Below are 24,000 nucleotides of genomic sequence, written 5' to 3' on the forward strand. Positions count from 1 at the left end.
TTGACAGCACTTACAAAATAACTTAATAATATATATATTATTATTATTATTATTATTATTAGCTATTGCTAATATTATTATTACCAGTATTAATATAATTATTTAAATAATAATTATAATGATTAAACATTAATGCGTTATTATTATTTTTGTTATTATTATTATTAATAATAATTATTAATATTATTAATTATTTAATGATTAATAGTAATTAAAATAAATAATAATTAATATTATTATTAATAATAATAATAATTAATTATTTAATGATTAATAGTTATTCGAATTAATAATTATTATTATTAATAATATTAATAATAATAATAATAAAAATAAAGTATCATAAATAATTAATATATATAAAAAAAATTAAAATATAGATAAATACAAAATATTTGTTTTTATTATTGTTCATTTTAATTTTAACGAGTTTTTATAATAATTGGCAACACAGTTGCGCAGATGCCCCGGGTGGGCGGAGCCTACAGTCTGTTATTGGAGACGTGAAAAAAAAAAAAAAACGGTACATGAACAGCAGGAGCTCCGCTCGAGAAACAGAAACACACGGGAATCCACGCACGCGTGATCTCAGCACCCATCACATCTGCTGTAGATCATTTAGAAGAACTTGATGTGCATTTAACAACCTGACTTTATTATTCAACAGCACCAGCAAGGAGGAAAAAACTAAAAACTAAGGTTTATTAAAAACCATATTACATTTATGTTATTATTCCTCGTTTATTTGGTCTTAATGAAACTAAGGGTGAGAAACCATTGGATGGGGGTCTTCTGAAGTTTTGCACAAGGTGCAACTGGACTAGATGGATCAATAGCGCGTGACTATTGAAGAAACATTGCGAGAGCGCAACACTGTAAAGAATTCAGCATAAAGAACAATTAAAGCATCAAAGTGGACTTGACTATCCCAGATCTGAGGACCGGGAAGTCATTTTATTAAAGCTGTTCACATTTTTGCATTAACTTCAGATCGTTGTGCGCACTCTTACGCGTTGTATTGCATCTCCATGTAGTGGATATATTCCCGGACAGCATCAATATCTCTCCTGTGTGGATTTAAAGGAATTAAAAGCCCTTCGTGACGGAGCATGGACGAGCAGAGCCATCTGATGCACACCCTTGGAGGGGTGACCCTCACCGGATACTCGGTGGCATTACCGGTCACTCACGGTCACGAGACAGATGAAGACGCGAGAAATAAACAGGACTTGGGGGACATTCTGCATCAAATTATGACCATCACCGACCAAAGCTTGGACGAGGCTCAAGCAAAGTTAGTTGCAGAATAATTGGTAACACTTTACTTATAGTGTAGCCTATATGTTACTATAATTACTATAGTGTCAACAATGTGTATTTATATGTAGATTCAAGTATTTAAAAAAGCATTGTTAACATTATGCATTATGCACATACATAAAGTATTGACTACTAAAAAGCTATTGAGCATTTCCAGTTATCTCCAATAAATTAATACACACTGATATTTTATGTTGGCACACTATATGGGGGAAGTTGTCACAACGCAAGCTGCTATTAAATAGCCTGCAGGATTATAGGCATTTTGGCAAAATGTACGCATTAAGACAATTAGCTACAGAATACAGCACAATTCATGAAACAAGAAAAAAAAATTAAATATACAACGATAGCAATGCATTGTTTTGGCATATAAACCAACAACATATAAAACCTGTTTGTGACATTTATAAAAAAAAAACAAATAAAAAAAAAATTGCCCCAAAATGATCTTCATTGCAGTTGACTCTTGCCTTAAAGGAATGTTCCGGATCCAATACAAGTTAAGCTCAATCGACAGCATTTGTGGCGTAATGATGATCACCAAAAAAAATTATTTAGACTCATCCCTCCTTTTCTTTATAAAAGCAAAACACCAAGTTACAATGAGGCACTTACTGTGAAGTGAATGGGGGCCAAAATTTTGGAGGGTTTAAAGGCAGAAATGTGAACCTTATAATTTTAGAAAACCACTTCCATTAATTCTTCTGTTAAAACTTGTGTATTATTTGAGTTGTAAAGTTGTTTAAATCATCGTTTTAATGTTGTTTTAGGGTTTATGCCATTGCGTTGTCATGGCAACGAAGTTGTAAAACTGGACATAACTTTGCACAGGTTAGTATGCAATTTTTATCACACTAAAATCATCTTAGCACTCATATTGTTTACATCTAGTGGCCATACTTGCAAACAGTGAGTATTTGTAACGTTTACGGATTGGCCCATATTCACTTCCATTGTAAGTGCCTCACTGGAACCAAGATTTTTTTGCTTTTTTTTAAAGAAAAGGAGCGGGAAGTCAAAATGAATGTTTGTGCTAATCAACATTATGCCACAAGTGCTGTCGAATGAGCTTAAGTTGTATTGAATATTCCTTTCATATAAGGGGTGACTGTGGCTCAGGTGGTAGAGCGGGTCGGACGCTAATCCCAGGGTTGGTGCGATTCCTGTCCCAAATGACTCCACATGTCGAAGTATTCTTGGGCAAGACCCCTGACCCCAAAGTTGCTCCCATTGTCAGGCTAGCACCTTTCATAGCATTGGTGTGTGTGTGTGTGTGTGAGTGAATGGGACAGAGTGTAAAGCGCTTTGGTAACCTCTTAGGTTAAAAAAGGTGCTATATATGTGCAGACCATTTAATGTAATGTGGTTTTGATAACTTGTTTACCAAACATATACTATGTAAAAGACAATAGATATTACCAAAAGTCAAAAGCATTCATTCAACAGTTGCTTATCCTTTTTGTACATTTTAAGAAAAATAAATGCAGATCAAACAGAATATTATTTATTTTGCAATGTAGGTGCAATGTAGTATAAAGAGTACATTTAGTACTCATAGAGGAACGATCAACTATTGTAATGCCATGTGTGAATAATTAGCTGTTTTGTATATCTTGTGTTTTTGTTTGAAAGAAAGCATGGGCTAAACTGTCACAGAATGAAGCCGGCTTTATTCAGCGTGCTCTGTGAAATCAAAGAGAAAACAGGTGAGTGGTTCTTTACGTCTCACACATTAAAGGGCCATAATACACCTATACGGCTGCTGCTCGTCAATACAAATGCACCAATGCCACCAGCAGTCCTACAGAACATCATGTCTATGACAGACAATAATGTTTTTTACATTGACAGATGCTTCCTCACCAAAGTGTAAAAGAGCTGTGTTTGCGTGTATTTATGACTATGCTTTTTGATTTGCATCTTGGCACTTCTCAGCACAATGGGTGTTTGATTGGACAATTTAACGTAATGCACTTTTCCTAAGAGCATGCTTTCAGTAAACAGACACTTTAGTAGACATTTTTTACTTTATTTTAATTTAACCATTAAGTTATTAGGTAGATATATTCATAGATTGTCAAATCAGATTTGTATTCACAAACAATAGTACAAGGTACAATAGTACAAATAGTGCAAAATATATAACTAGTATACTAACTAACATAACTAGTATACTGGATAATGTATCAGCAATATTAACATTCAATTTAGTTGTAAGATTTCAGCTCACTTTTCATTCACAGTTATTTTTTGGAACCCATTCAACTTAAATATTGTTATAATTTCTAAACAAATAATAATAATAATAAAATATTATTATTATTATTACTATTATTATTGACTTTTAGAATTTTGAATACAACAGTAATCTTTCTCAATCGTGCATCTTTAACTTTAAAACCCTCAGGCTTTTATTTTGACATTCTAAACTCTCCAGGACGTCCTGTATGTGTCTGTTTGTAGGCTAGTTCACAGTAGTTTAATTTGCTTCTAAGTCAAATTCTGGTAAAATGCTCCTTCGGTGCCGTTCTAAATGCATATTATAAGTGAACCGAACTATTGAGCATCTACATCTGAGATGTTGTTGTGAGTAGTGCTCAAATATAGCGCACTGTTGTGCTGTGAAGGCTAAAAATAGCTGCTAGTGTGTGTCAACAGAGCAGCGCCGTTCAAAAACGCGCTGGAGCGGCGTGTGCATTTTATACTTACTTATTAAACACAGCCTTTTGTGATTCACAGAGCTATCGCACAAAGTGGCTTTTATTTGTATAGTTATTTTATGTCATTTTTGGAGCTTGACAGTAACGAGCATGACTAACACACAGTATCGGATCGGGCTTGTTGGACCGATACCTGATCCGCCAAAAAAGGTCAGTGTCGGAGCCAATACCGGACCAGGTATCGTAGCGGTGCCATCCCAACTTATTATATTAGGAACGTTTTTGTGCACAAAAACAGTCATATATTTTGTAAAACATGATCATTTTCCACCCTCATTCTGACCCACTGTCAGAAACGCCCTGTTTTGCTGCTGCTTCTCCTTTAAGACTTGACCGTACACGCCCACTGTTCTGATTGGCTGTTGATTGACCTGCTCTCTCTTTGCCACCTCACTGCTCATCGTTACTGGGCGGGGCTACTTAAGTGATTAAAGGTAAAGTAGGTGTTATATGTTGTTGTGGAGAGGGTCAGATGCAAATGTCTACCACAGTGTGACATCACAATGTGGAGGGAGTGGTGAACATATTAGCCTACAATGAACTCTTCTGTTGGCTGTGAACTAGCGATGCCAGATTTGCAAATGAATCGCTCTTTTGAGTCAGTTCTTTTCAATGAATTGGTCAAACAGCTTTGCGAAACGGTCTGAATTGGTTCGTGATTCGGACAGCTCACGGACTGAATTGCTTGCAGTGGTTTCTCACATAAAACAGTGACAGGATACTTTAGAACACGAGAGGATCATGGGCTGGTTAAGGGAATATTTACCTTTAAATCTATCCATACTACTCGCATGAATACCTAAAAGAACGTACTGTTTTACCGAGAAGTGCATCCTTGTTTAAATACAGGACGCAGGGTAAGTCCTTTATGACCGAAACCCTGGAAGTGAACAAGAATGATTTGTTCACTAAAAAAAGATTCGTTCAATCTCCATTCACTTAATTGATTCAGATGTGGCATTCTGTCTTTACATTGCCCTAGTGAGTACTAACTTCCTCTTCAACTCAAGTATGCAGAATACGTTTCACACAATATTTGCCATGTGTGCATATTCGTAAACATGCATATCTCATTTTGCAATATCAGTTGTCAGCTTTAAGTAAAGCTTATGCAATTGTGTTTGATTTATTAGGTTGATTTACAGACATGGCTCATATTGAATAAGTAAGCACTTCTGAAGTCTACCGGGGACATTTTATTATTCAGGCAATCTGACAGAGAGCTAATGAACAAAATAAATCAATCTGAATATTATATCTCTATTTGAGCAATAAAATGTAATTAGGGGAAAACGTAAATTTCAATTTCAAGTTGTAAATAAATATCAGTGTTAGTGTAGATGCTGGCTGTTGTTTAAGAGCAGATCTAATATTTGCACTTAAAGTGGTATTATTGCACAGTGGTGATATTCTGCTCTCTAGATTCAATATTTCTAAACTGTTGTCATTGTGAAACATTTCCTCAAGAACTCTACGGTGTGCTTTAATGCTTTAAAACATAAACATAACTAAAAATGACCAAAATACGACTGTAATACGTGCAGTCAATCTCTCGAAAACCATTGCATTGCCTGTGCATGCTGCTGTTCTTATTATTGGACTGTGATGGCAGGAGATGTGCCATTAACTGGGCTGCAGACAGTGGTTAAGACTGATTTTGACTGTGGCGGGTGGCTCATTACACCCTCTCAGCCCAGGCGGGTGTGTTCATCTTACCCTGTAGACTGTGGAGAACTGTCAGAGCTGGGCGGCATGGATCAGTGGCCCGGAAAATGGACATGAGAATGGAGCATAATTGATTTAAACCCTTCACGTTCCTTTTATGCTTATGTACTTCTGTGTTGGTTTAGTATTAAAAGCACAAAGTAGATTTCTGAAGCAAATGTTTACTGTTAAACATGCCACTGGAAAGATATTCAATGACTTATGTAGTCAATAGTAGGGATGGAAATCGTATGAAATTTAACGATTATGGTTCAGATACTGATTCCTTTTAATGATTCCGATTGTTGAATTGTTTCATTAACATTTCTTAATTTTTAGGAAGAACTATTTGGAAATAAATGTAATTGTTATTGCATTTACTGCCTCAGCAGTGTGTTTACATTTATATTTACATTTATGCATTTGGCCGACGCTTATATCCAAAGCGACTTACAGTGCCCTTATTACAGGGACAATCCCCCCCGGAGCAACCTGGAGTTAAGTGCCTTGCTCAAGGACACAATGGTGGTGGCTGTGGGGATCGAACCAGCAACCTTCTGATTACCAGTTATGTGCTTTAGCCCACTACACCACCACTCTGTTGGCAAATGATGATAGAGCAGATATAACAAATCAGAGATAAATGTAATAAAAATCTTGCAAAAGGTGTGTTTTCACAGACTTTTAAATGACTTTCCAAGATTTATTAAACGCATAAATGCAATCCAACAAATGGTCCTACAGTAATTGTATATACATAAAAATTCTAAACATCTTCGTGTAATAAAATTCCTCTGATTACAAGCCTCACTTTAACTACAAAATTTAATGTAAACAACCAGTCAGTAACTGCAATGCATGATTGAGGTCTCGGGAGCCTTAAGTACAGCATTACACTAACAGTTCTTGGTTTAGTCAGTGAGATTAATTCAGAAACTTCTCCAAATTAAGTGTTTCTGATCCACTGAAAAGAACTGGCTCATAGAGGCATTTGTTAAGGAATCGGACAACAGTTGCTGAGTTGTATGTTGGGTGCTATAGATTCAGAAGAACCAGTTCATAAGAGTCATTAGTTTGGGAACTGCACTACACTGGTGTGCTGTAGATTCAAAAGAACCTTCTCATAAGAGTCATTTGTTCGGGAATCGGACTACATCAGTCACGCTGTGTTTTGCGCTGTAGATTCAAAAGAACCTTCTCATAAGAGTAATTTGTTCGGGAATCGGACTACATCAGTCACGCTGTGTTTTGCGCTGTATATTCAAACGAACCTTCTCATAAGAGTCATTTGTTCAGGAATCGGACTACATCAGTCATGCTGTGTTTTGAGCCATAGATTCAAAAGAACCTTCTCATAAGAGTCATTTGTTCGGGAATCGGACTACATCAGTCATGCTGTGTTTTGCGCTGTAGATTCAAAAGAACCTTCTCAGAAGAGTCATTTGTTCAGGAATCGGACTACATCAGTCATGCTGTGTTTTGAGCCGTAGATTCAAAAGAACCTTCTCATAAGAGTCATTTGTTCGGGAATCGGACTACATCAGTCACGCTGTGTTTTGCGCTGTATATTCAAACGAGCCTTCTCATAAGAGTCATTTGTTCAGGAATCAGACTACATCAGTCATGCTGTGTTTTGAGCCGTAGATTCAAAAGAACCTTCTCATAAGAGTCATTTGTTCAGGAATTGGACTATATCAGTCATGCTGTGTTTTGAGCCATAGATTGAAAAGAACCTTCTCATAAGAGTCATTTGTTCAGGAATCGGACTACATCAGTCATGCTGTGTTTTGAGCCATAGATTGAAAAGAACCTTCTCATAAGAGTCATTTGTTCAGGAATCAGACTACATCAGTCACGCTGTGTTTTGCGCTGTATATTCAAACGAGCCTTCTCATAAGAGTCATTTGTTCAGGAATCAGACTACATCAGTCATGCTGTGTTTTGAGCCGTAGATTCAAACGAACCTTCTCATAAGAGTCATTTGTTCAGGAATCGGACTACATCAGTCATGCTGTGTTTTGAGCCGTAGATTCAAAAGAACCTTCTCATAAGAGTCATTTGTTCGGGAATCAGACTACATCTGTCACGCTGTGTTTTGCGCTGTATATTCAAACGAACCTTCTCATAAGAGTCATTTGTTCAGGAATCGGACTACATCAGACATGCTGTGTTTTGAGCCGTAGATTCAAAAGAACCTTCTCATAAGAGTCATTTGTTCGGGAATCGGACTACATCAGTCATGCTGTGTTTTGCGCTGTATATTCAAAAGAACCTTCTCATAAGATTCATTTGTTCGGAAATCGGACTACATCAGTCATGCTGTGTTTTGCGCTGCAGATTCAAAAGAACCTTCTCATAAGATTCATTTGTTCGGAAATCGGACTACATCAGTCATGCTGTGTTTTGAGCCGTAGATTCAAAAGAACCTTCTCATAAGAGTCATTTGTTCGGGAATCGGACTACATCAGTCATGCTGTGTTTTGAGCCGTAGATTCAAAAGAACCTTCTCATAAGAGTCATTTGTTTGGAAACTGCAATACACTGGTCATGTTGTAGATTCAAAAGAACTGGCTCATAAGAGTAATTCGTTTGGGAATCGGACTACAGTGGCATTTAGTTGTATATTGGCTGTTGTAGATTCAGAAGAACCTGTTCATAAGTGTAATTTGTTCGGGAACTGCACTACACTGTTTGTGCTGCAGATTCAAAAGAACCGGCTAACCGAGTCATTCGTATATGAATCGTACTACACTGGTCGCGTTGTGTGTTTCGCACAATAGATTCAAAAGAACAATAATTAGATTAATTTGTTTGGGAACTGCACTACACTGGTCACGCTGAAGATTGAAAAGAACCGGTTCATAAGAGTCATTCGTTCTGGAATGGTACTACACTTGTTGCGCTCTATGTTGCATACTGTATGTTGCACACTGTAGATTCAAAAGAAGCGGCTAAGAAGAGACATTCATGCATGAATCGGACTACACTGGTTGTGCTATGTGTTTCACGCAATAGATTCAAAAGAACAAGTTCATTAGTTCATTTGTTTGGGAACTATGTTAGACTGGTCATGCTGAAGATTGAAAAGAACAGTCATTCGATTGAAGTGTCATTCAATCGGAAATGGTACTACACTCGTTGTGTACTGTAGATTCATAAGAACAGCCTCATAAAAGTAAATGGATCTGTAGTCTAAGAATTATCACTTACCACTAGAATAAAAAATGTTCGCCCCTACAGTTATGCACTAACTGCACTCTCTTATATCATTATTTACACTGTTACCATTATATAAAACTACTTAGAAGGTTTTGGACATAACGCCCACCCTTAATGGACACACATATGAACATAGGCACATACACACTTCAACACACAGATGCAACAACATTTCTGAAATGCTTTCTAGGCACCAGTGGCACTGTAGCTAGCAGACAATGTTGTCACACAGATATACAACGCCACTAGACTGTTTTCAAGAGCACTTGACAGGTGTGACATTGCCTTTGTTCTTTCAGCACCTCGTCTCTCTCGACAGGTTTACTAAATTGCGCTAAAGTATTGCTGCATTAAATGTTAATTTCCCAAAAGTGAATGCTACACCCCCCCCCGCTGTGTATTGAAATATTTTACAATTCCCCTGTGATGTGTGTGTGCGATATGAGTGCCATTTGTGATCGGCGGTCGTCCATAATTTTGTCACACGGGATAAAAGGCCGAGAGGGAAGGGTTGCATATTTTATAGATGAGTCGTCTACACAAGCCTTCACATGTCTGTTACACAGTGCTATTTCCTCTTTTCGTTTGGCAGTTTTATCATGTCCCAGGAAAAAACTCATGGGACCTATTTTAAGTCTTAAGTGCAAAGATCTGTACCTTGGTCTATTTGTCAAATACATTAAGATTCAAATTGCACTTCATTGCACTCTATAGGGAAACCTGTTTGGAAACAATGGTAAGTGATGTTTAATAAGGCACTTAGTATTACATACTTTTACTTACCGTTGGGGATAAATGAGGGTAAACGATTTTCATTTTTGAGTGAACTATCACTTTAACACAAAACAACAAATATTGTTATGATTGTCTTTAATTAAGCAACAAATTAAGCATTTATTTGTCCATACACAAGTATAGTATATGGATTGCACTACATTCCAATACGTATAGGTACAATACATATCAAGTTTAGAGAAATACAGACATCTCATCCCTTTATCACAGGTCTTTCTCTCTCAGTTTCTCCATTTCTCTCACTCTGTGTCTCACCAAAGCAAGGGAAATACTGATAGAAAAGCCAAAGACACTGGACAGTGTGTTATTACACCCCTGCATTGTCATCAAAGCATCCTGTGAAGGAGTCTTGCTCTTTCCTGTCACAGGGAAAAAAATCAATAGTGCAATCCTCGCTGCTCCCGTCCTCGCCAGCGGTAATTGAAATAGAAAATCAAATGAGCGGCGAGCATATAATTGTTTTATCAATATCCTCCTGCCTGCCCTGCACGGGTCAGTGACGCATGATCACCGAGCTGCGGATATGACGAGGACCAAATGTGAAATTGAACAGCTCGGCACTCGTTTATCAAATCTGACAACTCGGAGTGACCAACCCGCAGTACGGCTGGACCTGCAGCTGCTCTCCCACTCAGACGTCTGCTTAAATATTGTAACGTATAAAGGGGCTGCTGTCACAAGCCCTGTCACTGGACTAACAACAATTGAATGTATTTCTTCTCTAATGTGTGCTGTAGTTGTACTGTAATGTTATAGATTGCAGTAATCAATGGACTTTTGCTTGCAGCCACCTATTCAAAGGGCAACTGTATTGTACCGCACGTTAAATATGAGGACATTTGGAACACACAAATACAGTAGGTACTCAACCAGAATGACCCTTTTTATAACTGGGATTAACTCGGTGGTAAAACTTTAAATTCTCACATGTGAGACGCGTTTGCAAAATCACCACCATGAGGTGGAAAAGGACACTTTTGGCGCCATCGTTTAGCACTAACGAGTCTCACGTGTGATAATTTAAAGTTTACCGCCCATTAATCCCAGTGATAATAAAATGAAAATTCATTGTGAACTTTCATAATTTTATTTGTTAGCCCAACTGGAAAAAAACAACAATTTAATTAACGATGTTAAACTGTGTTATAATTGAACCTATAATTGACTGTTGTGGAAATTACATTGATGGAAATGAAATTTTTTCATGTTTTAAAAAAAGAAAAATGGCTGCCTGCTTTGTCTTGCTAAAGCTAATTTTATAGCTACTATTTTATGTTTTCTAAATACATTTACTTTTTAAATTTTTTCTAAATACTTTTTGCATAATTTTGCTTAAAAATGATAACTTTATTGGAAATGAACCCCAATAAAGTGGTGTTAAAGTGGTGAGTGGTGGTGGCGTAGTGATCTAAAGCACATAACTTGTAATCAGAAGGTCGCTGGTTCGATCCCCACAGCCACCACCATTGTGTCGTTGAGCAAGGCCCTTAACTCCAGGTTGCTCCGGGGGGATTGTCCCTGTAATAAGTGCACTGTAAGTTGCTTTGGATAAAAGCATCTGCCAAATGCATACATGTAAATGTAAAATGTATGTATAAAAATATTCTGCTCACAAGTGATATTTATCTTGCATTTTATTCGTTGTTTCCTGAAATGCACGTGTATATACACTGTTGAACATTTTTAGTAAATAATAAAATAATAATAATAAGTGCCAAAAGTTAAAGAAATACCCATTAACAAGATCTCATTTGTACTTGTGATTTGGCTGCTTTTATACCTGTAACGAAGACACAGACTGGTTGGGATCCATCAGCAGTATTTTAATGAAGACACAGAAGAGGTACAGGCAATGGTCAACACGGGCAAACAGGAATATAGGAGGCAGGCAGAATCAACGTGAGAGCAGGCAGGAGATCGGGGCAGGCAGCAAACAATCAATGAACTTGGAACAGGCAAAGGTAATAAAGGGCTGGCGGCTAACAAACACGGTACTGGAACAAGGTAGGGTCGATACACAGTAGACAGGATAATGAACTGGAACAAACGCTTGGAATAGTAGCCGGAGCAAAACAAGACTTCGCAAAGAGTGTTAGAACAAGGCTGATTAAATAGGGAATAACAAACAAGCCACAGCTGCGTATTAATCAGACCTAAGTATGTGGGTTCATGGGAAATGTAGTCTATACTCAGAACTCCGGTGAATCTGATCTCCGACGACTGGAGGGGGAGGTGCTCTCGATGTTCGTGACAGAGCCCCCCCCCTGTGAGCGGCTCCGGACGCGAGGATGCGACCCTACGTCGAGGTCTCCCCCGGGGTCGAGGGGCCGGTCTCTCCGGATTGGTCCGGTGGAACTCTGCAATGAGATTGGGATCGAGGATGTCATTGGTATTTACCCAGGATCTTTCCTCCGGACCGTACCCCTCCCAATCCACCAGGTATTGGAGCTGACCCCGGTGTCGTCTGGAGTCAAGCAAGGTCCGCACCAGGAAAGCTTCCTCGTCGCCCACAATCAGGGGAGGGGGCCTGGAACTCACCTCCTCCTCAGCCCTCGGACCATCAGCCGGTTTGAGCAGGGAGACATGAAAAGTGGGAGAAATGCGATAGTTAGTTGGAAGTTGTAAACGAAAAGAAACTGGGTTGATCTGTCTGAGAATCTTAAAGGGACCCACATACCTAGGACTGAGTTTTTTGCAGGGGAGGCGAAGACGGAGATCCCGGGTGGAGAGCCAGACCCATTGACCAGGAGCGTAGTTGGGGCCAGGGCGACGATGACGGTCAGCTTGTTCCTTGGATCGGTTCACTGCCCTCACTTCGCCGAAGCCAGTCATTAACTGCGGGGACCTCTGAAGGTTCGCCGGACCAGGGAAACAGGGGGGGTTGGTATCCCAGGATACATTTGAAGGGAGTTAAGTTGGTAGCAGGTTTGAGTAAAGAGTTTTGCGCATACTCTGCCCACGGGAGGTACCGACTCCAGTCCGACTGATTTTGGTGACAGTATGTTCGGAGAAATTTGGTTATTTCCTGATTCAGGCGTTCTGTCTGGCCATTGGACTGGGGGTGATAGCCTGAGGTAAGACTGACATTAATATTTAGGAGACGAAAGAAGGCTTTCCATACCCTGGATGTGAATTGGGGACCCCGGTCCGAAACGATGTCCTCTGGGAGACCATAATAGCGGAAGACGTACTGAAGGAGCTGTTCAGCGGTCTCGAGGGCAGTGGGTAGCTTGGGTAGAGGGATAAGACGGCAAGCCTTGGAGAACCGATCGATGACAGTGAGGATCGTGGTGTAATGTTGAGAACTGGGGAGATCGGTGATAAAGTCTACGGCGATGTGTGACCAGGGACGTTGGGGTATGGGTAAGGGTTGCAGTAGGCCAGCTGGAGTCTCTTTGGGTGTCTTGGCGATGTTACAGACCTGAGACTTGTTGACAAAGTCGGTGGTATCTTCCAACAGAGTTTCCCACCAGAAGCGGTTCTGAAGCAGGCGAACTGTAGCTGTGGTGCCTGGGTGCCCGGAATGTGACGTATCATGTACCCAACGAATTACCCTCTCCCGCAAACTGTGAGGTACAAATGTTCGGTTGGGTGGGCATTCGGGAGGGGGGGGGGTTGGAGGTGTGGGCCTGAGTGATGTCTGACATGATGTCCCACTGGATGGGAGCGAGAACCAATCCGGGAGGAATTATGGGCTCATCGAAGGGGTTTTGAGGTGTGGCTTCGTGCTGTCGAGAAAGGGAGTCGGCCTTGACATTCTTGGAGCCGGGTAGATAGGAAATTGAGAAGTTGAAGCGGGTGAAGATTAAGGCCCATCTGGCCTGTCTGGGGTTGAGTCTTTTGGCCGAGCGCAGGTATTCAAGGTTGCGATGATCGGTAAAGACCTGAAATGGGTGTCTGGCCCCCTCCAACCAGTGTCGCCATTCCTCTAGAGCAGCTTTCATAGCCAGGAGTTCCCGGTTGCCGACGTCGTAGTTTTGCTCGGGAGCAGACAGTTTGCGAGAGTAAAAGGCACAGGGAAATAATTTAGGTGGGTTACCCTGTCGTTGGGAGAGAATGGCTCCAATGCCTGTGTTGGACGCGTCAACCTCTACCACGAACGGAATATCAGGGTCAGGGTGATGTAAGATGGGAGCTGAGGTAAAGCGCTCCTTCAACTGATGGAAGGCCCGGAGAGAGTCGGAGGACCAGTGAAGTTTGGTTTGTCCCTTTTTAACCAAAGCAGTGAGAGGTGAGGCGACAGTACCGAAGTTCCTGATGAACCTCCGATAAAAGTTGGCGAATCCCAGGAAACGTTGGAGCTCTTTAACAGTGTTAGGTTGAGGCCAGTTTAGGACGGATTGGACCTTGCTGCTGTCCATGGCCACCCCTTCCGGGCTGATGACGTAGCCGAGGAAGGAAACTGCTCTTAGATGAAACTCACATTTCTCTGCCTTGACGTATAGCTGATGTTGGATCAAGAGCTTCAGTACCGTTCTGACTTGGGCAATGTGTTCTTCAAGGGAATCAGAGTAAATCAGGATGTCATCGATGTAAACGATTAGACACCTATTGAGCATGTCCCGGAAAGTGTCATTGATGAAGGACTGGAATACTGAGGGGCTGTTGGAAAGGCCGAAAGGCATGACCAAATATTCGTAGTGGCCAGAAGTGGTAGAAAATGCGGTCTTCCACTCGTCCCCCTCCCGAATGCGAATTAAATTATAGGCGCTTCGTAAGTTCAGCTTGGTGTAGAATTTAGCTGATCTCAGTTGTTCTAGGGCAGAGGGAACGAGTGGTAGAGGATATCGTAATTTAATGGTAACCTCATTTAGGCCCCGATAGTCAATACAAGGACGTAGGGAGCCATCTTTCTTATTAACGAAGAAAAAAACCAGCTGCCGCTGGAGAAGTGGAGGGACGGATAAAGCCCTTGGAAAGTTCCTCTTCGATGTAGGACTTCATAGCAAGAGACTCTGGTTCGGACAAGGGGTAAATTCTACCAACAGGGGGTGTGGCGCCGGGCTTGAGTTCAATGGCGTAATCGCTGGAGCCGATGGGGTGGGAGTAGAGCAGCCTTGGACTTGCTAAACGCCTCTCTGAGATCAGTGTATGCATGGGGTATCGCAGGAAGTGAGTCGGGTTTTTACTAGCGTGGGTAGTGCCCACGGTGATAGGTCGGACTACTTGAAGACATTAGCGTGGAACAGCCCGGGCCCCACTGAGATATTTGCCCTTCCTGCCAGGAGATTTGTGGGTTGTGCATTCGAGCCAGGGAAAACCAAGGATAACAGAGTTGCGAGGGGAGTTGATGACGAAGAATCGTAAAGTTTCCGAGTGTAGTAAGCCCACCTGCAGGGTGATGTCACAGGTGGAGAAGCACACTCTGCCAGATCCCAGAGGCCGACCATCTAGCGCCGCCACTGTCAAGGGAGGATTACAAGCGATCAGGGGAATTTGGTAATGCTCACAGAAACTCTCATCAATGAAGTTGCCCGCGCCCGAGTCTATTAAGGCATGAGTGACAATACTGTCCGAAAGGTAGGTAAGCTTTACAGGTACTTCGAGGCAGTTTCCAGACGGGGTAGAAGAAATTAATAGACTTACCCCGGGGCGTGGCATTTGTGACGGGCGCTTCGGACAACTGGCGCGTTGATGTCCAGCCCGGCCGCAGTAGAGGCAGAGGCGATTGGAGAAGCGGCGTTCACGTTCTTCGGGTGAGAGGTGTGTGCGGTCGACCTGCATGGGTTCTGCTGTGTCGCTCATCGGGAACATGGCAGAAGAAGGTGGTGACCAACGACTAGGACGTCGGGAACGGATGAGGTTGTCCACTCGGATTGCCAGAGCGATGAATTGGTCGAGTGACGCCCCCTCATCACGGCAGGCCAGTTCGGACTGGAGTTCAGTGTTTAAGCCCTGACGAAATAGTAATTTGTGGGTTGCTTCAACCCAACCGGTTTGTGCAGTAAGGGTACGAAAGGAGAGTGTGTAGTCTGCCGCCTTGCGGTTGCCTTGGCGGAGCGCCAGTAGTTGTTCACCTGCATTCTTACCCCCTTCAAGGTGATCGAAGACGTCGATCAGACCTTGACGGAAGGAGTCGAAGGTGAATTGAGCGAATCCCTGGTTGGTCCAGACTGCAGTGGCCCAATCGAGGGCTCTACCCGTGAGTACAGAGCTCATAAAGAGGATTTTGCTTTCGTCAGTTGGATACAGTGCAGGTTGTTGGGAGAGGAAAACTGAGCATTGCATGATGAACCCCTTGCATCTAGAGGGCGTGCCATCAAATTTTTCTGGCAGCGCGAGCCTTGGGCTGGTAGAAGAAATGAAGTGCGGAACAGTGGTGTCAGCTGCGCTGGCTTGAGGTATAGCGGGCGCCGAAGAAGAGACAGACTGGGGCTGCGCTTGCATGGAGCGCATCATCTCTTCAACAGCTGATGTAAGTCGAGCGAGCTGATGTTGTTGCGTTGTTAAGAGATTCGCTTGAGTTGAGAGCTCTTCTGCCATGCGGGAGATTACCGCTGGATCGGTGTTTGGCGAAGTCTTCTGTAACGAAGACACAGACTGGTTGGGATCCATCAGCAGTATTTTAATGAAGACACAGAAGAGGTACAGGCAATGGTCAACACGGGCAAACAGGAATATAGGAGGCAGGCAGAATCAACGTGAGAGCAGGCAGGAGATCGGGGCAGGCAGCAAACAATCAATGAACTTGGAACAGGCAAAGGTAATAAAGGGCTGGCGGCTAACAAACACGGTACTGGAACAAGGCAGGGTCGATACACAGTAGACAGGATAATGAACTGGAACAAACGCTTGGAATTGTAGCCGGAGCAAAACAAGACTTCGCAAAGAGTGTTAGAACAAGGCTGATTAAATAGGGAATAACAAACAAGGCACAGCTGCGTAGTAATCAGACCTAAGTATGTGGGTTCATGGGAAATATAGTCTATACTCAGAACTCCGGTGAATCTGATCTCCGACGACTGGAGGGGGAGGTGCTCTCGATGTTCGTGACAATACCATTATCTGATTTGCATGATTCCTTTAGTGGATAGGGAGTTAAAACAACGCAGATAGCATGTGCAACTAAACAACGCTATCAGCGGATGCCATTCATTCTCTGTGAATGCACCCCTTAGTCATTTCCCAGCATAAGGGCATCATTCAGTTTGTCAGACTAAATTTACCCTGCCATTGTCAGGTTCATGGGAATATTTTATAATTGTTACATAAAGTTGTCCGTGTCCATTCTGGAGCATTTTTATTTGGGTAATGAAAAGAGGTTGTAAATCTCTTGGCTGTACTTGTGTTTGTTTTAAGATGCTGATGTCTGCTCAATTGCCCCAACTGGTTTAATTGCTACCTTGAACTCTTCACCCTCTTGAGTGCTTGTTATATATCACGCCGACACTCATAATGAATTAGTCCACATCACGCACAGCATATACCTGTATGATGGATAACTCTTAGAATAAATGACCTCTCTGAATTTATGGCACTTCACGGAGTGGAGATGAGAGCGACCACAGTTTAAAGTCAATGTGAAATCAAAATTGACCTTTTACATTCTTAAAGGAATATTCTGTGTTCAATGTAAGTTAAGCTTAAATGACTAAATGTTGATTACCACAAATAAGATTAGAAAAAATCTGGGTTAGTGAGGCATTTACAATGAAAGTGAATAGGGCCAATCTGTAAACATTCAAACAAGCCAATGCTTGTAAGCAATATGCGTGTCAACATGATTTTAGTGTGATCAAATCACTTACAAACCTTTCTGTGTAAAATTATTTCCAATTTTACAACTTAATTGCGATGACAACGTAATGCTCAAATAAAGTTTTTTTTTCAACTGCACGGTACAGCTTGACTTGACTCGACTCAGCTCTCTTTTTGGGGTTTTCCACTGTGGTAGTACCTGTTACCTGGTACTTTTTTTAGGACCACCTCGGTCAAGTTTCAAAGCGAGCCGAGCCGAAACTAAATTTGACGTCAAAATCCTGCAGATTACTGATTGTTCAGAGAGAATCGTCACTACCAGCGTCACTGGATTTGCAAAATGGGACATCAACCCACTAGTTTTAAAGTTACATTTACATTTATGCATTTGGCAGACGCTTTTATCCAAAGCAACTTACAGTGCACTTATTACAGGGACAATCCCCCCGGAGCAACCTGGAGTTAAGTGACTTGCTCAAGGGCGCAACAGTGGCATCTTGGTGGTGCTGGGGCTTGAACCCCCAACCTTCTGGTCAGTAACCCTGAGCCTCAACCACTGAGCCACCACTGCCCCATAGTTAGCAACAGCGATAGCAGTATCAATTGTTCACGCGACTTTCGAATTGTAAAAAGAAATGGCTGTGCGCAAAACCCCGGCGTGGTCAATGAGATGCAGACGTTCCTCTCATTAGCGACGAACGAAACGACGTGAAACGAAAAGGAAGTGTCTCAGCTGTTGGCCGCATCACGGCTTACCACCGGACCTACCAACAGTGTAGGGAAAAGTTAAAAAAACTTAAAAGTGACTACAGAACCATCAAGGACCACAACAGCCGGAGTGTTTCAAACAGAAGTGGAAGTGGTTCTAAATGGACGCTATGGCAATAGACCGGCGAGCAATGGGAGGGAGAGTGCCCTGGACCCGACCACGGCGTTATTGGAGTATGGTACATTTGTTACGTTAACTCTATACTCTGCTTGAAAGCTTCACTTTATTTAGTTGAGCAGCTACTGGAAGCTTCTAAAACAACCAGACCAATTTAACTGTTACACTTGTGTAAAATCACCATGCAACAACTGCTTTATGCAGCACAATGAGCTAGTAGCTAACAGCTAGCGGTCGTGTTATTATTTATGGCCAGTAATGTTTGTGTCACGTTTAAGATGATGTCACGGCAGTAGAGGCGGCACAACTATGACGTTCAGCCTATAATCCCACCCACGTTGAGGCGGCACTAAACTGCAGTGGAAAAGCAAGCTCAGAAAAGTAAAGCGAGTCGAGTCGAACCGTAACGTGCGGTGGAAAAGTGCCATAATACACAAGTTTGAACAAAAGATCACTTCCATTGCAAGTGCCTCACTGTAACCTCGATTTTTGCTTCTTTTTTTTCTAGAAGGAGGGACGGGTCAAAGTTTTATGTTGTGGTAATCAATATTACGCAACAAATGCTTCTTAATTTGTGCTGATCTTGTACTGAACCCGTAACATTCCATAAAAATGTGTTGTGATTCATCTTGACTCCTCAAAATTATTTTAATAGTTTCAATGAGGCCTTTTGAACTCGTCAGATTCTTAAAAAAATTAAGGTGTCTTTTTTTGTTGTTGGTACAATTCTGTTGCAAAAAATTCCAGCCTAATATCATGAAAAGGACATGACTTATGCAACATTTTTTTTAAATACTATTACGTGGTTCATTACACATATCGCGGAGGTTCAGTTGTGTAATGCAACTTTAAAATGTATCGCTTTACTGGTACTATCCTATAGTAAAAGTGTTTTCGGCATCATAAGATGGAATAGGACTAAAAGTGTTTCTGAATTGATAATATACCGTTTTGCTTGTGATTTGTGTGAATCGGTATAAAAGTCATTGTTGTGTTGCGGCTCTAGTGTTAATTTCGCTAGGAAACTGCAGCAATAAGTACAACATACCACATCAAAAATGTAGGTATACGTACGTGATTCCTCAAGACCAGGTTTAAAAATTCCCTCTATGTTTGACTTCTGCTGCAAACATGAAAAAATCGACTTTGATCCCCAAAGGAAACCATCTTGGTTTCACTGAGGTTGTTGTCTCACCTGTATGGTAGCTGTCAGGGATTGGTTCTTTCATCTAGAATGAGGGAACAAAGACTGCTTTTAGGTGATGCCAAGACAAGCACCAGCGCCAGGGTGAACTATTGCATGCCTGCATGTCTCCAGTGAAGCGCACAGCTTTGATCAGACGTACACAACAGTTCTGGCACAAAAGCCCAAACACACCATATAAAGGATATGTGTGAACTCAAAACACACCTGGCTCACCAGTCCTCATCTGAAATGGATGAACTGCATATGTGTGACAGATTGAATAACAATGTTCTCTTAAAAGTCATTCTCTTGAAAATAATGACTGTTGCGGTTGCACCTGTGACAGAAAACTGGCTGTCATTTATGATATGAGTGCTTGGAGAGTACTTTATTCTGGCTAACTAATTCTTTATTTGTTTTTGAATTTCTCCCCTTTTTCTCCCCAATTCGGTATGCCGATTTCCCAATGCGCTCTAAGTCCTTGTGGTGGCGTAGTGACGCGCCTCAATCTGGGTGGTGGAGGATATTATCACGTGGCTTGTTGAGCACGTTTCCGTGGAGACATAGCGCGTGTGGAGGCTTCATGCTACTCTCAGCGGCATTCACGCACAACTCAGGACACGCCCCACAGAGAGCGAGAACCACACAGGAGGTTACCCCATGTGACTCTACCCTCCCTAGCAACAGGGGCAATTCTGGTTGCTTAGGAGACCTGGCTGGAGTCACACAGTATGCCCTGGGATTCAAACTCGTGAACTCCAGGGGTGGTAGTCAGCGTCTTTATTCACTGAGTGTGCTACCCAGGCCCCCCATTTATTAAATTCTCATTGGTATGTTACGGAATACTATAACTACAGAAAAATGCCACATATAAAAAGGCACACACATATTTTCTCTTTTGTCAATAAAGGAATAGTTCATATGGGGTGGCTGTGGCTCAGGTGATAGAGTGGTCGGCCACTAAGCGCTGATTCCCGGCCCACACGATTCCACATGCCGAAGTGTCCTTGGGCAAAACACTGAACCCCAAGTTGCTCCCAATGGCAGGCTAGCACCTTGCATGGCAGCTCTGCCGTCATTGGTGGATGAGTGTGAGTGTCTGTGAATGGGTGAATGTGACGCAGTTTAAAGCACTTTGGTTAACCGCTAAGGTTAAAAAGGCGCCATATAAGTGCGCTATATAATGGCATCATCTGATTACAAACCCAAATTGGCCGTAATGCTCCAAAAAGGACCATGAAAGCATAATAAATGCAGTCCAGGGCTGGACTGCATTTTCCCGGTGGGCCGATGCACTTTTGGGCCAATCAGGGGCGTTAAGTTAAATCGGGAGAACCGAGCTTGAATGCGCCGAATGCGCAGCGATAAGCAACAATGAGCCGCCGCGTGATGCAGAACGGACCACAAAACGGTGCTGCGATATGCAGAATAGGATAGCGAACACCCCCCCAGTCCAGCCCTGATGCAGACCATATGATTATTAAGTTATAAAAAACTGTATGAAAGCTTTGTGTGATGAAAGACTGAAATTTAAGTCTTACTTTGCTGAAAATACATTGGAAAAAAAAAAAATTGAGAATGAGTAAATGAACTATTATACTACATATATATACTACATAAATACTACTATAATACATTACCTTCTAGTTTTAGTTGAATTTATAGCAACAGATAGTCGTAAAGTCACACTTTGAAAAATAGCTTCTTAAACGGTTTATAGTTTATACAGACGGTCCTTGAGGAATGATTGAGAGAATCGACTGCTTCCCCCCTTCTCCCCCATTTTGTGGAGTCTTGGGAAATCATATCAATCGATAGTTCCTGTTCTAGAAGGATTGCCGCACACACACTAAAGGGCAGTGGAACTTCTCAATGGCCTTCATTTACAGTTTCTTTCAATAAATCTACATGAATAAGCAGGGCCGTCAGAGGTGAAGTACATTTCACATTGGCTACCAAACACACTCACTGATGCTCAATGGAGCAGCATCATAGCTTGACCTTTCCCCAAGAGTGCTTGCTCAACAGTACCTTTGCTAGACCGGCACCAATCCAGCCTGGACTGGAGCATCAAACTTCATGCTGGTTTCTGAAATGTTGGCATTGGACTATTTGACTGTATTGTTGTTGGGAAACTGACTCAAATGTCTATCTGCACTAGATCACACTTTCTCGCATGTTAGCTCATTAAACCATTGGATCATTGAATTTCCCATCTTTCCCACCCGTTCTTAATGCTAAATAAAGATTCTGTTAACCTGGTTCTACCCTGTAAGTTAATGCATACAAGGGGCAAGTCATTTATTATAATTTAGAGTGTTTGCTAATGTGAGTTTAGTGAGACTTTGTAGGAGTTCAGCAAATATTTGTGGAATAGTTCCCATGTGTGTTTTAAAAACAGGAAGAGAGTTTTATCATCACCTGCCTTATCTGAATTATTGCCTGCACTGCTCAGCCCGATCATTATGACCACCTGCCTAATGTGCTGTTGGTGCTCCGCATGCCACCAAAACAGCAACAACCCATCTAGGCATGGACTCTACAAGACCGCCAAAGTTGTCCTGTGCTATCTTTCACCAAGACACTAGCAGCAGATCCTTCAAGTCCTGAAAATTGCAAGGTAGAGGCGCTGTGGATCGGACTTGTTAGTCCAGCACATCCTACTGATGCTCAATCGGATTGAGATCTGGGGAATTTGGGGAATTCTGGAGAATTCCGTCATGTTCCTCAAACCATTCCATAGGTTGCGATGCACTGAGCGTTGTGACACATTCCTCCCGTAACAATCATTAAAATATTCTTTGACAACCTTCTGTCGGTTTGTACAAAATGGGATAGCCTTCGTTGCCTTCGCACATCAATGAGCCTTGGGTGCTCAACACCCTGTCACCGGTTTGTGGTGTGTCCCTCCTCGGACCACTGTCAGTAGGTAATCAACACTGCTGACCGGGAGCATCCCACAAGCCTTGCCGTTTCAGAGATGCTCTGACCCAGTCATCTGACCATAACAATTTGGACCTTGTCAAAGTCACTCAGGACTTTACTCCTGCCCATTTCTATGAGAACTGATTGTTCGCTTACCATCTAGTCTACCCAGACCTTGACATGTGGCCTTGTTAGGAGATGATCAGCGTTATTCGCTTCACCTGTGAGTGGTCATAATGTTTTGGCTCATCGGTGTATGTTTTCCTATTCACGGCTTATAGTGAAATATACATTTTGAAACAAAAAAGTGTAAAAGTCTTTGGAAACTTAGAAATGTGTGAATGCCATTGCATTAGATAATAAGCATAGCAACCACAGGTGGAGGTCAAATAATTAATTATTGACATATTTCAGCGTTTGATGACTATAGTGTCACAATACAATAAATACAATTGTAGGCTACTGTAAACAGTTTGTACTGCTTTAACATTTCAAACCTAATTAACTTCGTTTTGTGAAATATTTAGGTTGGAAAGTGTGCTTGTGCTATCTTTCTTTAAAATAAATGCCACTTGCTTTGATGTTTTGATATCTAATGCAATGACATTCATACATATTTAAGTGTGACTTAAAGGGACAGTTGCCTAAAAATCTAAATTTACTCACCCTCATTCCATCCCAGGAGGGTATGACTTTCTTCTGCGAACACAAATTACACATTTTAGAAGCTAATGGTAGCCAGAAAGGTCCAAAAATCACATAAAAGCAACATATAATCCATGTGACTCCAGTGGTTTAATCCATGTCTTCAGAAGCAATATGATAGGTGTCGGTAAGAAACAGGTCAATATTTAAGTCATTTTTTTTAACTTTAAATACTCCTCCCTGCCCAGTAGGTGGTGATATGCATGATGAATGTGAATCACCAAAAACAAAAGGAGACTGTAAAAGTGAAAGTGGAGATTTATAGTCAAAAAGGACTTAAATATTCATCTGTTTCTCACTCACACCGATCATATCGCTTCTGAAGATATGAATTAAACCGCTGGAGTCATATGGATTACTTTTATGCTGCATTTATGGGATTTGTGAAGCTTCAAAGTTTTGGACCCCATTCACTTGTATTGTATGGACCTATAGAGCTGAAATATTCTTCTAAAAATATTTGCTTGTGTTCAGCAGAAGAAAGAAAGTCATACACATCTGGGATGGCATGAGAATGAGTGAACTATCCGTTAAATTGTCTAATATTTTTGGGAAACTGGGACATCTGTATTTCACTTCAAACCCCATGTGGAAAGATTTCTGTGTGTTGTTTGCCCACAATGATAGCAAGCAGTCAAGCTGTTTTGATTAGAAATTACTCCTCGAAAAACAAGAATATCTAGATTATTTCAAATCTCATATAAACACTGTTTTCATGCTTTATCTGATTTTTTAAATAAGCTGATTTTTGGGAGTTATCAGAGTATTGGTGTGCATGTTAACAGGCTCATTCACTTCAATGTGTGTTTAGTGAGCAAGACTAGAGGACTAAAATACAA

General features: G+C 41.5%; 1 protein-coding gene across 1 annotated transcript in view; it reads left to right on the forward strand.

Moving 5' to 3' along the window:
• Positions 1-585: 585 nt before the first annotated feature.
• LOC127623013 (pre-B-cell leukemia transcription factor 3-like) overlaps positions 586-24,000 on the forward strand; it is a 64,058-nt gene continuing 40,643 nt past the window's right edge. Inside the window, exons 1-2 of the mRNA XM_052097233.1 lie at positions 586-1,294; positions 2,956-3,029. Coding sequence (XP_051953193.1) covers positions 1,110-1,294; positions 2,956-3,029 — 259 coding nt within the window. The 5' untranslated portion in view covers positions 586-1,109. The remainder of the gene's footprint in view (positions 1,295-2,955; positions 3,030-24,000) is intronic.

This window comes from Xyrauchen texanus, chromosome 3, assembly GCF_025860055.1.
Source record: "Xyrauchen texanus isolate HMW12.3.18 chromosome 3, RBS_HiC_50CHRs, whole genome shotgun sequence".
Taxonomy (NCBI): Eukaryota; Metazoa; Chordata; class Actinopteri; order Cypriniformes; family Catostomidae; genus Xyrauchen; species Xyrauchen texanus.